General features: G+C 41.7%; 1 protein-coding gene across 2 annotated transcripts in view; it reads right to left on the reverse strand.

Moving 5' to 3' along the window:
• ece2a (endothelin converting enzyme 2a) overlaps positions 1-17,302 on the reverse strand; it is a 129,497-nt gene that overhangs the window by 52,688 nt on the left and 59,507 nt on the right. For both annotated transcript variants that reach the window (XM_049599165.1, XM_049599164.1), the window contains exon 3: positions 10,766-11,049. In XM_049599165.1, the coding sequence (XP_049455122.1) occupies positions 10,766-11,049 (284 nt within the window). The remainder of the gene's footprint in view (positions 1-10,765; positions 11,050-17,302) is intronic.

The following is a 17,302-nucleotide window of genomic DNA, read 5'->3' on the forward strand; positions in this document are numbered from 1 at the left end:
AAATACACAAAAAATATTATGAATGAGCTCAAATGAGATCGAAACTAGCATTTCATTCAGAGATACATGTCATAGCCCAGAATCACACAGTGTGAAGGAGCCTTCACATCAGGCCAGACTTAGAATAAACACACATATCTGCAGCATATAACCAGACAGGTATACAGTTGAGCGTCGCTTCTGTTTGTAATTAAAAATCTTAATCTCCCCCCTTATTTCCACATCTTTCTGTCTCAAAAATGAAAACAAACTCTTATGTATTGTCATTAATATTACATTGCTTCTGCCAAGTTTCAAAAAGAAATTGATCAAAAACTGAAAAGTGCACTATGAAAACAAAAACGTGTTACGTTGAAGTCATGAAGAAAACTTTGTTTGTCTCTCATGCTACTGTGGTAGATGAAGAATCCCAAAAAATCCTGATGAACTGAAGTCATAGGGTTCGGCATTTAACAACAGCAAAACTATATCAAAACATCAGTTTACAAACTCACACAACTCGTGCGGTATAATCCATGTCTCATTTTTCATATGCTCAGTACTTCCCAAACAGACAGCCTTTTTAGACAGGAAACTGAGCTAAAAGTGAAACTCTCTTCAAAGACAGACTCCATTGACAAAAACAGTAATTTCACCTCACTGAACACAGGAGCTGCTGGTCTACCACTGCTTGGATAGGCAGTTTGTGTCATTATGTGACTTTGGTGTTTTTAAAGGTTAATTCAGATTCACCAAAGTCACACAATAACACAAAAGAACGAACTGATTGGGGGTAGCAGTCGACCAGCAGCTCCTGTGTTCAGTGCGATAAAATTACTGATTTTGTCACCGCAGTCCGGCTCTGAAGAGAGCATACTTAAGCTTCACTTTCTGTTCAGCTCCCATTTGAGCGCCTGTTTGGGAAGTACTGAGCATACAAAGGGAAAAATGAGACTTGGATTATACTTCACAAGTTGTGTGAGAGTTTCTTTGTTCACCATGGAGGCATGCGAGAAGAACAGTTTTATTCACAAATGCAACACAACACAGGATGAGTAAGGATATTCAAACGGTCAGCTGGGGAGTGATGTATTCCTTTAAAAAGGAAAATGCAGATAAATCTATTGTTGTCGGTCAAAAGAGTGTAAGATTATTTGCATTTAAATGTGTATTTTCAATTTTGGTTTAAAGAAGTTCTAAAATAACAACTGGTTGCGCTCAATGTACTTCTAATCTGTACTTTTAAAATATACTGGTCGTCTGAGGGCGGCACAGTGGTTCTGTGGTAAGCACTGTCACCTCGCGGTTCAAATCCAGGGTGGGTGGGGGAGCCCTTCAGCATGGGTTTTCTCTGAGTTCTCTGGCTTCCTCCCACAGTCCAAAGACATGCAGGTTAATGGGTGACTCTAAATTGTCCGCAAGTGTGAATGTGAGTGTGAATGTATCAGCCCTGTGATAGTCTGGTGACCTGTCTAGGGTGACCCCGCCTCTCGCCCAGTGTCAGCTGGGATAGGCTCCATCTGCTATGACAAAATATCAGCCAAGAGAAACAACTAATTCCCACCACACTGTGTGTTTTGGGGAGCTTCAACAGCAGCACAAACTACATCAAAGTAGTTAAAGTTTGACTATAACCCTGAAATGCTCAGAACAAATTAGTCTGAATATAGCAGAGCAGGTCACCATGGGCAGTCATTATCTTGTAGTGTGGAGGATTCAAATTTCTTGCCACCAAACAGACACTCTGGGCTAATGAAACCCTTTAAACATCCATTACGGTCTCCAACACACATACACACACACACAAAAATCTGTTCTTAGTTTTAGACACAGATAAACTTGGGTGACAAGTGGTCCGCACTTAACACCAACAACTCTCCTCTTCACAAAGTTTTAAATTCTGAGCTTTAAAGTTTTTCCTTCCTCTGTTGGCACACGGCGACGACTTGGCTTTAATTTGAATTCTCTCAGAAATACACTGACACTTTGCAAAATTACCAAACTTGTGAACTTGGCTAAAAATACAGACCTTGCATTATCAACAGTCTCTACTTCAGTGCCCTTGAACAGATAAAAACAACAGACACCGGGGACATTGTTTTTCAGCTGACTCTGCACTTTGACCATAAAGTGAAGGAGGGAAATCTCTGCGAACATCAATAAAGTATCATGTTAAAGGGTAAGTACTTAAGTTTCTCCAGGTACTCCAGCTTCCTCCCACAGTCCAAAAACATGCAGGTTAACTGGTGACTCTAAATTGTCCGTAGGTGTGAATGTGAGTGTGAATGGTTGTCTGTCTCTATGTGTCAGCCCTGTGATAGTCTGCTGACCTGTCCAGGGTGTACCTCACCTCTCGCCCAGTGTCAGCTGGGATAGGCTCCAGCTCCTCTGCGACCACCAACAGGATAAGCAGTTACGGAAAATGAATAAATAAACGATTGAATGTTGAAATTATTTCTTTAAGTGTTTGACAACTTATGGAAATGACCCCTACAGAGATAGACCGTTTCCTAGTCAGTAAGATCCTTTTTGTTTAATCAGAAACAGCCATGAAATCGCTACCAGACTCCATTTAAATAAACAGTAATTTTATCATCATAAAACATACTTCATTAAAAGTCAAAAGAAACAAAATAAAACTTCTAAAAACTGTCTCGGTTCATCTGTCCACTGTTCCAACAATCACCAACTCTGGTTTGGTTGAAATAAACCTTTAATTCATTCAGTTAGATGTGAGAACATACTGGCTCTATACATGCTAAAATTACTGTTTATTTAAATGGAGTCTGGTGGGTTTGTGATCGCAATTTTGGGGCTATTTCTGGCTGAACAAGAGGGATCTTACTATTTAACAAAAAGGTCTGTCTCTTTAGGATCCTTTATATAAAGTTGTTAGACACTTAATATAACAATCTGAGCCTGTCAGTGGCAAAAACAAACACTTTCAGTGGAAGTTATCTGACGGTGCAAACATGCTCAGAGTGGTTAAATTGCAGCCTGTCTTGCTCAAGTTTGGAAAAACTTGGACACAAAAACATGGGAAAATAGGGTCCAGGTTAAAAAAATCCCCCTTTAAATGACAGATGTCTATTTAGATCTTTAATCAGGACTAAAAAACATTTTAAGGTGACTTAAAAACTAGTCCTTACCTCTTTGAACAAGCCCAAGGACTAGTCTTTACCTCTTTAAACAGGACTAAAGGTTAGCAATTAAAAGTGTTAGTCTGAGATGATATCCAACGAAAGAGTCTCCATAGCAACAGTAAGAGTGATTCACAGAGCATGTCAGGCTGTGAAATAAATTTCACACCTCAGTGCACCACGGCCTCTACTGTGATTCTGTTTGTGTGTGTGTGTGTGTGTGTGCGCACGTTAGCAACAAAAATAAAACTGTATTTGTTGGTACACCTATTGTGCCATGGTTCTATATACAGTATGCGTGTCATTGATGCAGCAGCGTCGACTGTGTGAGGATGTTTTTTCTGCATTTTCTGGTGCATTTGATGTTTCTTATCTTTTCACACTCAAACATGTTTTTACACGGTTTGTTATGCTGATGTAAAATCTAATCTTTTGATGTCTGGTGGTATCAATTGTTGTATTTTCACCTCCACCCTCACTCTCAAAGCAGATTTTAGATTAAAGTGCGCTCCACTCTTTTCCTTCCCATCCCTCTTTCTCTTCCTCCCTCTCCTTCGCTACCTTCTTCCCATCGGTCTCACACTGGCGCACTGCTCATTAGCTTTCTGTCAGTCTCAGTTTCTGTCTCCTTTCCCCCCCTTCTTCTTCTCTTTCTCCTGCGCTGTCATGCAGTTCCCCCTCTTCACTCTCCTCACTTTATCTTTACATTTAATCCCTCCTTGCTTGTGTGTGAATTCAGCTAAAGATTCCTCAGGGATCTCCTCCCTTTTTATCACTCAGGCCATTTTCCTGCTTCTTCAGTTTCTTCCTTTCCTCTCTCTCATCTCTCTCCATCTGTCCCCTTTTTTTCTGTTTAGCGAGAATGTTTTTTTTTTAATAAGAAATGAAAGTAGGCTCTGAACCCACCTCCCACATTCCTGCAAAACACACACACACATACACACACATGCACATAAACAGGAATCGTGACTGCTGTGCTGTGCCTGTACGAGCCACAGTGAGAGAGCAAAAATACACCAGCGCAGAGCGCTATCGACTTCTCTGTGATTACACGCGCACCCCAGTATTTGCACACACAGAGATGCACAACGCTCAGAGTGCAGCGGAGAGAGAACATGAACGCAATCACACTTTGCTGTCTCCACGCAGCCCTGAGCATGGAGCAGGTGAGAGGAAGGAAAGTGGAAATGAGGGGAAAACAGAGTGAGAGGCGCAAGTGAGAAGAAGAGATGGTGTGAAGGGAAGCAGGTGACGATGACTGAGAAGAAACTCGTCTCTCTTACTGTAATGGCTTTCAAACGTGGTTGCTTCGTGAGTTCGGCTTCACTTATTTTGAAGGGAAGTCAAATCCTCCCATCTGTCCCCCAAACACATTCGCTGATCCTTCTTTAATACTTCCTTCTGTTAGAGGAAAACACCCAGGACACTTCTGCCTCTCTGTGCCTGTGTGTGTGTGTGTGTGTGTGTGTGTCAGACGCTGTCCTTAAAAACTTGGCCCATATACAGCACAGTATATGCCTTTGTTTTCTCCAAGAGTCAAACTTGTCCTTGGCTAAGCTCGTAGCATTAAAACCTGAGTTGATCTGAGGTGATCAAAAGATCCTTTAAACACTTCAGTCTGACGACATTTTTCAGGCCTCACCTTCTCGCGTGATGACTTCCATAAATACATTCACTGCATCACACCAATCCTTGTTTTAAAGGGACACCTTTTTTATGCAGTGGCTGCACAAACCACTGACTGAAGTGAACGACACTGATCATCTTGTTAAAATGCAATGTTCTGTTGGGAAATCTTGGGTTCTGACATTCGCTCCACCCAAAACACCAGTGCAGACCAGGCACCCCCAATTATGGCTATGGCATCCAGTAGCTGTGCCCCCGAAGCAGGACAATACCACACCACAAAAATGCTCAGGAGTGGTCCGAGGAACGTGACAAAGACCTCAAGGCATCAACCTGGCCTCCAAATTCCCCAGATCCCCATCTGATCAAACATCTGTGGGACATGCTGGTACCACACCTCACAACCCACAAGACTCAAAAGATCTGAAGCTAACGCCCTGGTGCCAGACACCAAAGGACACCCTCTACAGGTCCTGTGTTCGTGCCTTAACAGGTCAGAGCCAAGTCCGATCCAAGAAGCACCGACCGTAGATCAGGGGTACCTCAAGGGTACTAGCATGTCCCTCAAAAGTTCAATCAGGTTGGGATCTGGGTATTTGGAGGTCAAGTCGACGCCTTGAGCTCTTTTCTGAGTGTTGTCCCTTTTTTAGACGAGTGGACTAGTCTTAATTAAAATTTTCATTTCGTTGACAGGGAAATTAGTCGCCAGGAACGTCCCTAATGTTCACATATGGAACATTTTCAGGTAGAAGGTGGTCCATCGAGTCACTAAAACTCACTGTGAGTATTCTTGAGGCCTGAAACACGTCTAATGCATTTTTTTTCTTCATAAAACATGTGCAAAGCTGGTTTAAATAGTTTAAATTGTAAATACTTAACATGCTTGTGCACCATTTTCTGAAAACTGTAATAATTTTCAGTTGATTTTATAATCAATTAATTGACTCATTTTTTCAGCACTAATGCACTACATCACTTAATGCCAAATCTAAATTAAGAGCATAAACTCTTTGCTAGTCGCCATTTTTTAGTGGAATATTCATCTGAAAAGTACCATAATATTTTCATTTATGTATAATTTAAAATATGAGGTAAAAAGGCCAGCAGTATTCTTTCAGATTAAATTTGCATTCACATTAGCTGCACTTACTTCTCTCTACCTGCTTCCATTAAAATGATTCACACAATCTGACCTTTCCCACTGTTGCATTTACTGTAATTATATATTCAGTCTGTGTATTGAGCCCAAACTATACCTGCAATTACAAACTAAACTATGAATTACAACTCATTTAGCAGTGCTCCAAATGTGGTAGTGAGTACATCATGAGTAATTCTTCCCCATTCAGAGCTTGGGAGTCACCTACTTCAGTTGATAGCAGCGTTCTCTTGTCTTAGTGTGTCAAGGTCAAGCATGGCTAATGGCCAAAACATTGTCATTGTCACATTGACACGGTGGTGGTTAGCGCTGCAGCCAGCAGCTGAAGGGCACTCGACGTCATGCAAGTCAACTGATGGGCTGCGGAGATGGAGTGGAATTGTAAAGTGCCACTATTACCGATTTCACTGTCAGGGAGAAGTCGTTTACAGATAAACTGTTACTGTAGCAGAGTGTTCAAATCATCACAGGCGAGTACAGACTCTTCTCGCTGTACAGATCTGACTGGAAGATGACAGATCAGTAAAATATACACAGTTTATGTCAAGTAGCCTTTTTGTTATATGTATCACTGCAAGAAAATAAATGCCAATCTTCCAAAGGAAAAACATCTTCCAACTTAAGGCTGTACCCGACTCAGATTTGGCTGTTCAATACAAGATTTCCACTATTTCTTCCTTTTTTCTACACAGACTTCGGTAAACAGAGGAGGTGGCCTACGACACCACTTATCACCCACCTACAATGCAGTCTTGGGATCCCTTCCCAGACAACTTAACACCCATTCTCAACTGGACCCATCTGACAATACCGACACACAAGATGGCCGGATGGGTCAACGACTCACATGTGACCTAAACAACTCTGTAAGGGTTCACACCCACAAAGAGTTTAAAGAACTGAAGATGACTCTTGGATGAGAGGTGAAACGTCTTTAAGAAACTCAACTCAACCAGTTGCCTACAATATAGCACTTATGATACAGTATATAGAGTTTGAGATTTTAAACTGGTTTCGGTGGGATGTTCAGGGTAACAAGGATGTAAATGTAATGTAGTCTTGTCGGTGAAGATTCTCAGTCATCTAGGTCATGGTAATCATAAGTGCTATATTGTAGGCAACTGGACTTGCTTGCATTTCTTGAAGAAGTTTCGCCTCTTATCCAAGTAGAAACAGAGTCATAGGGGTCACATGTGAGCTCTTAATTTCAGAGTCGTTAAAGTCACAATGTGAGTCGTTGACCCACCTGGCCACACCCACACAGGGTTTAAAGCCTGCAACTGCGTACCAGTCATTTAGAACTGAAGAAGCTTCTTGAATAAGATGTGAAACGTCTTCAAGAAACGCAAGCAAGTCCAGTTGCCTACGATATAGCACTTACGATTAAATGCAATGTAGCAAACAAGCCAAGTTAGCCCTCGGAGCTAATGTGTGCAAGCTGTAAATTTACCACTTCTCAGCAGAAGGCAGAAGATAACGTCATCTTGGAACCTGACCTCTAGACAGCTGCCTCTGTCTGACTCAGACTCACCCTGGGTCTGGGTCTGCAGCTGCCTGTGCCATGGAGCAGCATGAAAGCAAGAAGCGCTCACTCTGTGGCTGAAACTTCTCCCCAGTAAATACACTGCACACCGACTGACAAACACAAAAATGACGGCTCAACTAAAGGCTTTCTGACTGCTAAGACAAATCTTCAACTCTGACGGGGACAGCCCAACTCAAACTCTTGTAGTGTAGAAATGAAAGACTATGGAAGTTGCTGAATTTTACTGATTAGAGGCTTACAAGTTTGTGCTTAACCAGAGATCGTCCTAGATATTGTTTAGAAGAATGACAGAGTGTCTGGAGGCTTTACAGGCAAACATGCCTACAAGGAACTTTTATCATTTACCCGGGATTTTGAAAAACCTTGGAGCATTTCCTGCAAAATTAACCAGGAAAAAAACTTTCCTTCACCCCCAAACTTTCTCTGAAAAAAGTACCAAGTAGATTACCCGGAATTCTTGAGTGGTGGGGCTGTTTGCTGAAGAACACTGATTGGTGGAACACACACTTGCAGCATTCCGCATTTCCTGGCACAGGCAGCCACTGCAAACTTTATTTAATTTCTACAAGCTTCACTTCCTTTGTGTTTTGATTAAGCATGGGTACTGAAACCCGGTATTAAATTAGCCCCGGAGCTAAATTATCAAAGGCCGTAGTATTCATAAGCGCTAACGGTATTGGTTCGTTGTGCTGGCACTGAACTCCTCCACATACACACACACCGACACAACACGGTAACCGGTGAACAGCCGAGTGGCCGCTGTGGAAATGAAGCGAAGATAACTCGAAAATGACTCGAGTTGACGGCAGCTACACTCGTTACTGTAAGTGACATTAACCCTTAGCGAGTAAGAAGCCAGTACTTTATCAATACATGTGTTCAGCAAACATGAACATGTAAACATGTAGACAGCGGTATTCAATATGCCCCGTCCACAGTCTCTCATCCACCGACACTAACGTTATGTCTTACACAAAGGACAGCACACTAGTTCAGCTGTTAGTGAACTGTTACTAATAAACTCAAATGACAGCTGTCTGTATGTAAACTAACTTAGTTTGACACTTATCTTAAAATACTTTTAAACTGACACAAACAGCCACTGCTCTCTACGCCAGCACTATGTTACCAGTAAACAAGCTGGTGGAGTCAAATACAGGTCACACGCCAAATCATCTAGGTCATCAGCCTGATTTGAATAAATTCTCTGGAACTTTGAGGTGCGGTGGAAATGCAAACCACACAGATTACCAGGAATTCTTTTACCCAGGTAAATAAGTCCCTGGAAATAAAGGTTCCTGGAAATATTTGTTGGTGGAAAAGGGGCTAATGTGTGACACTTTGTTTTAAGAGTGCTTGTTCCATTTTCCCTTTCAGTAACTAAGAGCTAAAGATAACACTCCTTTGGTGTAAAATGAGTCATATATCTGAATGCATTTTCTGTGTTGCAGAGTGAGACTGGAGATGCAAGTGATTATCCACACAGGATAAACGGTGGCCTGCTTCAATTATGCTTGACTCAGAGTACTGCTGACACAAATCTGTTCTGGTCAAAACCATTTATCTCTTCATCATCTGATAAGTTTATCAGACTTCATTTCAGCACAACACGCTGTTTAGGCTGCAGAAAAACATAATGCCAGTCATCTTTTGTTGATGGCATCCTATTGGTGCACAAGTTTCAGCACATCTGACTGGCTATACTGGAGCATATGAACACTTTGCCTAACTAAGATTAGTACCAAGTGTTCTAGCAGCGAAAAAAAAAGTGTCACATGCAGCCATTTTGTTGTTTCAGTACTGCTGCACATAACATCAGAGCTTTCATATGCACATCTGAATGCTACACTCTGTATTCTGATTTTTGGGATCATAGCCTGCATGTCTGATTAAGCCACTTGTTGAAGAGCCTGCGCAGTTTTCACCTACAGATTTTGTACTCTGCTTTGTTCATACAGCTGTCATTTTTAGCACTAACCCTAAATGAAGTTATAATTACTGCCTTACAGTAGTGTGCTTCTGCAAATCAGTCAGGTTGCAGTTAACATCCATGTCTGTCCAGACTTATATAATACATGTAATGAATAAAGAGGAATTTAATAGCAGGTAGTAAGTGTACTTTTTGGTGAAACATTGATGCTTTCCAAATATCTTCAACCGGGCAGCACAGAGGATCTTTGCAATCAGCACAGTTTCAAGGTGGAAACACAAGATTAGTGTCACCAGTTTAGTATCCGACCAAATGTCTACCCTTCTGTTCCTGAGTTATGACGTTTAGTAATGGCCAGAAAAGTGTTTTTGCAGAACATCATGATGTCACACTGAAGTTGACCTTTGACCGTTTGGATATGAAATGTCATCACAAATGTGTTTGGTGAGGTCACAATGACCTTAAATCAGTTCATCATTGAGTCCAAGTGGATGTGTGTACCAAATTTGAAGGAATGACCTCAAAGTTTTCTTGAGATATCGCAAGAATGGAAAGGACAAACAACCCGGAAGCATGATGCTGAAGAGTAGAGGCTGAAAAAATCACAACCTGAAGAGAACACACCTGTGTGAGTTGAAGCTCGTATCTGACCTGTCCGAGATCATTATATAAAATACTGAGCCCAAGCCCGACTAAGCCAAATCCCCCCAAAAAGCACTACTCAGCTTCTAGAGCCTAGGACACACTGGCTGTGTGGCGATGCAAGGATCACCAACTTTCTACACTGTATTTCCCAGCCAGAGAAGCTCCTTGCACTGGCCGGGAGGAAAGACAGAGAGCCCAGTATGGAGCCTGGCTGTACGACGAGGAGGAGGGGGGATCACCTTAAGCTAACTTCGACTTAATTATCACCACCTCCATATTCTTGTGTTTTCTTCTCTCTGACCTTGTTGACAGTGACACTGACACTGACAGCTCCCTCACCTCACCCCTCTGTTGTTTCACTTGGCCGGTCATTGGTCAAAAGCCAGCAGGCTACAGCAAAAGAAGAACTTTTTCCCTACAGCTCAAACCCTACCCGACCCGGCCAATCAGTGCACATTTTCAGCCTAAACCCAGTCTGATCCATTGGGCTCGTGTTGATATTAAGAACTCTTGCGTGCTGGCATAAAAACTGCTGCAGCTGAGAGGTGGATCTACTTTCATTATAATGGTACTGGAAGGTTGTCCTTCAGTATTTAGCGATGCCATTTGCAGTGTGACATCTTTTTTCAGTGTGCAAACACCAAAACTCCCAGCTTATGTTTTCCCAAAGATTTTATCAATTTTGGCAAGTATTTCCAATAAAACTTGTGATCTCAATTCAAGAAACATCACAGACATACCTCTTTGAGTGATTGGTGAATGAAACATGCTGTGTTTGGGGACACCTTCCAGGGTGACTTCTCCTCCACCATGATGGCGTCCAGCGTGGCTTTCTCTAGGATGACATCGAAGGATGCGTCAGGGAAGGAGAGCTGGCGTATGTCCATCTGATGCCAGGTCATACCTTCGCAGTCACTATGCCTGGCACTCATTGTACTGATGCACACAGAGGAGTAGTCTATGTTGGTGATGGAGCGGTAGCCGGCGTTGTACATGTCGCCGCTCATACTGCTGTTTCCACAACCTTAAAAAAAAGACAGGAAAGAGAGAATGAAACCTGAGACATGTTGGGAGAGGGAAGAAGGTCGTGGAAAGATGAGCGGATAGACTGAAACCAGCGTGTGTCTGATGACTCAAATCCCCAATATGTTTTTCAGGATGAGTATACGATGGTGTGATCAATATAGCAACAACATAAGATTAAGCAGCAAGCTCCTTTAATGGCAACAAAGACGGCTATGACTGGGACCACCTCCTGTGATGGATCACACACACACACACACACACACACACACACACACACACACACACACACACACCCCGTCTCTATTCGATCAAGCTGCTGTTCAATCATGAGCAGCAAGCAGAGACTGAAACCTCTCTCTCTAGATGACCTTATGGGGGCTCATATAAAGTGCATTCAGGTGTGAGCAAACTATTCTCACATGACCTCAGACTGCGTGATATCCGTCACTAGCAACAAGGTTTCAACTTGTAGCTTGTCACCGGGCGACGGGCTGATGAAAGCCAACGAGAGGCATGAAAGAAGACAAAAGAAAAGTGATGACTGCCTCTCGTGTGGCAAGACGAGATGAAAGTAATCTACTGAATGCTGCATCTCACCTTTTGGATCAGATGACTCACAGATTGTTTAGATAGAGGAGGAGGAGGAGGCGGGGGAGGAGGAGGAGGAGTGGGTAGAGAAGACAGGCAAAAGAAAAAAGGGAGAAGGAAGCAGTAGGTGGAGAACGTGGTGGCGACATATACTATCTTGGTGAACATATGCTGTTTCAGTAAAGGTGAGGTTCGTGTGTGTGTGTGTTAGCCTTAAATACGCTCATATTGTCCTGTACTCTATAGTCTGTGTGCACGTGCCTGCACAACTGTGTTTCAGGGTATCCACTTGTGAGGGGGGTGAAGTGTGCGATAGGTGGGGCTGTGACTTCCGGCAGCATGCTGGCACCGACACCTCCGGTGCAAACGTGTGGCTGGCGCTTGTTATCACCTTAATGCTTGGACTAATTACCAGCCTCCAAAAGATGTGTGTGTGTGTGTGTGTGTGTGTGTGTGTGTGTGTGTGTGTGTGTGCGTGAGCGTGCAGACTGATTCAGTTAGCCGCCTCACACACTAAACAACACATCTGTAACCTAGTTAGGTGTGAGTGTGTGTGTGTGTGTAGTATGTAGAAGCATTATATGTATGCTGTACACTCATAATAAGCATATGTGTATGTCAGGCCTCGTTTAGACGACAACGATTTCAACTGAAAACGGTAAACTTTAGTTGCGTTTTGGCCAATCGTTTACACGACAGCGGCGTTTTGGGTGCCTGAAAATGCAACGATTTGAAAACGGGTTCCAGAGTGCAACGTTTTGGAAACGGCAGCGTCTCCATTGTCATGTAAACTTGCAATATGCGGCTCCGTGTGAACGGGGATCGTTTCAATAACGCTGTCATATAAACGCAGAAGTTTTTTAAAACGCAAAGGACAGACCTCTCCGTTTTTACTGAAATCGTTGTCATATAAACGGCCCCTCAACGATATGTATAGACGTATACTGAACAAAAATATAAATGTAACACTTGTTTCTGCTCCCATTTTTCACAGGTTTAAGTTAAAGATCTGAGACTTTTTTAATGCACTCAATAGATATATATATCTCAAATTTTGAACGCAAATTTGTTTAAAAAAAATCTGTGTTAGTGAGCACTTTACTGACTTTACTTGCATGTTAGACCTCACTGCCGCAAACTAGGGATGTAACAATTACCGATGTTACGGTAAATCTCGGTTCATTTTTACACGGTAAGAATTACCGTTTATGTTTAAATTAATTGCATTATCGTGGTGGATTATCAGGATATGTAATAACAGCCTCATTCAAGTCTCGCGATGCAGGCACTGCGTGAATGCGTAGCATGTGTAAACCCCCCCCCCAACTAAGCGCACAAAGTCTGAGGTCTGGGCGTACTTGGGTTTCTGAAGAATGTCGAGGGACAGCTGGTGGAGGACAACTATCCTGTGTGCAGAACATGCAGAAAGAAAGTTGCTGCGAAGGGTAGCAAAACTACAAATCTGCTGGCTCATCTCCGCGACCATCATCCACAGCTTGCAAGTTATGCCATGCAAATGTCAGTTATTGTGTGAGGGACTTTGGTTTGACTGAGATTGTCATAATGTGTAACTCTCGATGTATACGGGACATTTGAGCCGTATCTGTCCTCCAAAACGGCGACTAGGTTTTCTGTTTTCGTTTAAGACACTTAGGAGCTAATACTAGCTGTGTAGCTAATAGCCGTATTAGCAGCTATGTTGCTAAGTGTTTCAAAACGAAACGGAGCTGAAAACACTGAGCAGAGTCGACAGAATATAAACCGACGTAACGTAACGCTAATTGAGATCAACTATGATGACTGAATGATTGAATCACTGTGATTATGGTTATTGTATGGCGAGCTAGAATCGATATAGACGGCCAGTTATGCTTTCTCGACATAAGCTCAAGGAAACAACATAAAACGCTGCCGTGTTAACCTTTGACCGAGAGCCTTAATGGGGGCTCTCGGTTTTATAAGGTTAATTAAATTCACTGCTCACAGTCTTGACCTAACACACACACACACACACACACACACACACACACACACACACACACACACACACACGAGAACATGCACTCCTTTTCTCATACAGGCACTCCTTCACATGCACACATCTAATGTGTGAAATATTCTGTGTAATGATGACCATTGCCCTTAGGGTTTTTTTGGTTTCTCCTGCACATTTGTGAAATCTATTCTATATATTGTATGTCTTTTTTCTACTCTTGCATTGTTTTGTTTTCTATATATTTTTCCTCTCGTGCTAATAAATAAATAATATATAAATTGTTTACATATTTTGCTGACTGTTAAAATGCACCAGACAAATAAGCTTTGTTCCTGTAATTTGTTTACATATTTTGTTAATTTAAAATAAAATTTTCTGTTGCTGTGCTAATCCCTTGCCCCTTTAATGTGAAAGTTTCATTTTAATATAAGATTTTGGCTGTTAACATTTTAGTATGATAAGGAAGTTACAAGATTTAGTGAAGTTATTTCAATATATCTATTTTTTGGACATTTTACAGCGCTTAAAAAAATATTGCGATATTATCGTTTACCGTGATAATTTGGTCACTATAATTGAGATATCAAATTTTCCATATCGTTACATCCCTACCGCAAACTAGCTGCATATGCCAACGGACCAGACGGATAGAAAACCAACGCCAAGACAATTTGACGTGAGTTTGGATTATAATTTGACAGGTCTGTATTTATTTTGTGTTTAACAAGTGTTTGTTTCATGTATTATAATCCTTTTCTGACTTTGTCTTAACCGGACTTTTCATGATACCCTAACAAATTGAATTTATTAGTTCATTTCACTCCTATAAGCAGCCTCCAATGTAGTTTCTGTGAATTTGGCAGTACATCCAACCAGCCTCACAACCGCAGACCACATGTAACTACAATATTTGGGAGAGACATATCTACTGAGTGCATAAAAGTCTTCTTAGATCTTTAACTTAAACATGTAAAAAAAAAAATGGGAGCAAAAACAAGTGTTGTGTCTAAATTTTTGTTCAGTATTAGACTTTTTTTTATAATTTGTAAAGACTCTTAACACTTCATCAATTCTTTTGTAATATGTTTGTGTTTTTGTTGTTGTAAATTGTACCTCTTTAACAATTTTGTGTCACTTCTTAGTCTGGAACTCTTGTTCAATTACACAATCTTCATTTTTATCTTTTTTTAATGTATGATTGTTATATAATAGGAGAGGTATCTTTATAAGCCATTTTTGGTTTTAACTTTTAATTTCTTTTGCCTGTATTACCTGTATGTACAAAAAACTTGAACTTTTTTATGTGCTCAATAGACATATTTCTTTTAAATTTTGTTCACAAATTTGTTAAAATCCATCTAAGTGAGCACATGTCAAGATAATCCATCCACCTGACATGTTTGGCATATCAAGATGCCGATTAAACAGCATCATTATTACACGGGTGTACCTTGGGATGGTCACAATGAAAGGCCAATCTAAAATATGTAGTTTTATTACATGACATAATGCCAGAGGTGTCCCAAGTTTTGAGGGAGCGTTGCATTGGCATGTTGACTGCATGAATGCCACCCAAGTTGTTGTTGCCCATGAACTTAATGTTCATTTCACCACCATAAACCGTCTCCAGTGTCCTTTCTGTGAATTTGGCAGTACATCCAACCAGCCTTACAACTGCAGATTGTGTGTAACCACACCAGCTCAGGAGCTGCATATCCAGCATGTTTACCTGCAAGACCGTCTAAGACCAGTCACCTGGACAGCAGATGCAACAATAGCACAAGCAGGGTGTCTACAGTTATCAAACAGTCAAATTTAATCCCTTTCAAGATGCCTTTCCACCAAATTTAGGACTGATTTTTGGACAAATGACATTTTACTTAATCAAGCATCGCAGGTAAGCATTGCAGGTAAGTAGTATATATGTGGTCTTGTGCAGAGGTAGGTGTTATATAGGAAAATGGTCAATAGATTGGGTTAATTTGATCAACATTTTGCCAAAAGGTAAGTGCAACTATGAAGTAAAATGACAGTATTATAGTTTTTCAAAGATTTGTAACATTATAAATGTGGACTTTCATTTTCACAAAAAGAAATTAAAAGATGAATGAAATTAGATCAAATGTTTGTAGAAGTTTAGACCTACCAAATTCAAGTTTAAGACTATTTAATGACTTTTAAAACATTTAAGACTTTTTAAAGGACCTGCAGACTAGCCTGGCGTGTCCAGACCCAGTTTGCAAAGCGCGAATGGGTCTGGACACGGAATGTACATTTCCTCTATTCCTGAGGGGCGGTATCAACGGCTATCACTCAAAGTGCCCCGTCATGCAATTGGAAAGACGTAAAACCAATCAGAGTAAACGAAACGTATGACGTAGGCTAGCACAACACCACTGTAAACAGACCAGCAAGCTGCAGCACAGATGAGCTGTGATGATGTCTGGGAAAGAGCGTTGCCGTCTTTGCGGATTTCCTCCTCACTGTGGACTCCGAGTTGCATGGCTGTGATTCCCAGCTTGGTCGCTTCCCTGACCTGCTCCTGTATGAGAGCAACTAGTTGCCGCTGGGTTTTCACTTGGGTCCCATCTTTTTCCCAATCAACGGAGCCAGTTGATAAATTAAACTTTTACCAAACCCCGTAGGAAGGAAGGCAAACACATCCTTTTCTTCAGTAAAAGCTTTAAGTGCAGCCGTTTGCTCTGCTTTTAAAGAAAATGTACATTCCAGTTCGTTCAACACTTTTACCATCACAGTTTCAAAATCAGTAGCCATGTTGGTTGTTTACGAAATGCATTCACTCCGCTCCTTGTCCTTCCTATTCTGATGACGTGCCCGCCCCAAAGTAACGGTTGTGATGGCCCGGTAAGCTTTAACCAATGCCAGAATGCACTTTAATGATTGCATGGCCAGACTGATCTGCGGAGCGAAATCGAATATGAGCTTGCGAGATTAGGGTGGTTTCACCAGGCGACCTGCAGACACCCTGACAAGCAAAGATTTTCTGCACAAACCGTCAGAAACCGTCTCAGGGAAGCTCTCATCGTCCTCACCAGGGTCTTGACCTCAGAGCACTTTGTGGTCATGATTGACTTGACTGGGCGAGTGCTCACCTTCCAATTCATGCCAATATCCAGCAACTTCACACAGCCATCGAAGAGCAGCGGGCCAACATTGCTCAGGCCACAATCAACAACCTGATCAACTCTAGGAGAAGGAGATGTGTCCCACTGCATGAGGCAAATGGTGTCACACAAAATACTGACTAATTCTTTGCGGTATGTGTGACCAAAAAGAAATAAATGCATTCCTGTAGCACTAATTACGTAAAATCCTAATAAATGTCCTTTCTTTTAAGATAAAACTGCACATTTAAGAGTGGCCTTTTACTGTGACCTGTGATGCTGTTTAATCAGCATCTTGATATGCCACACCTGCCAGGTGGATGGATTATCTTAGGAAAGGAGAAGTGCTCACTAGCATGGATTTTGACGAATTTGCAACCAGGAATTGGAGAGAAGTCCTTTGTGTGCACAGAGAAAGTCTTAGATCTTTAACTTAAACCTCTGGACAACTGAAAGGCAGCAGATAGGAGCTATGAAAGCAGAAATAAAGTGCAAAGGAGGGAAGCAAAACCAGCAACGGATGCATTATAACATTGTGCAGC

Source organism: Epinephelus fuscoguttatus, linkage group LG15 (assembly GCF_011397635.1).
Source record: "Epinephelus fuscoguttatus linkage group LG15, E.fuscoguttatus.final_Chr_v1".
Classification (NCBI taxonomy): domain Eukaryota; kingdom Metazoa; phylum Chordata; class Actinopteri; order Perciformes; family Serranidae; genus Epinephelus; species Epinephelus fuscoguttatus.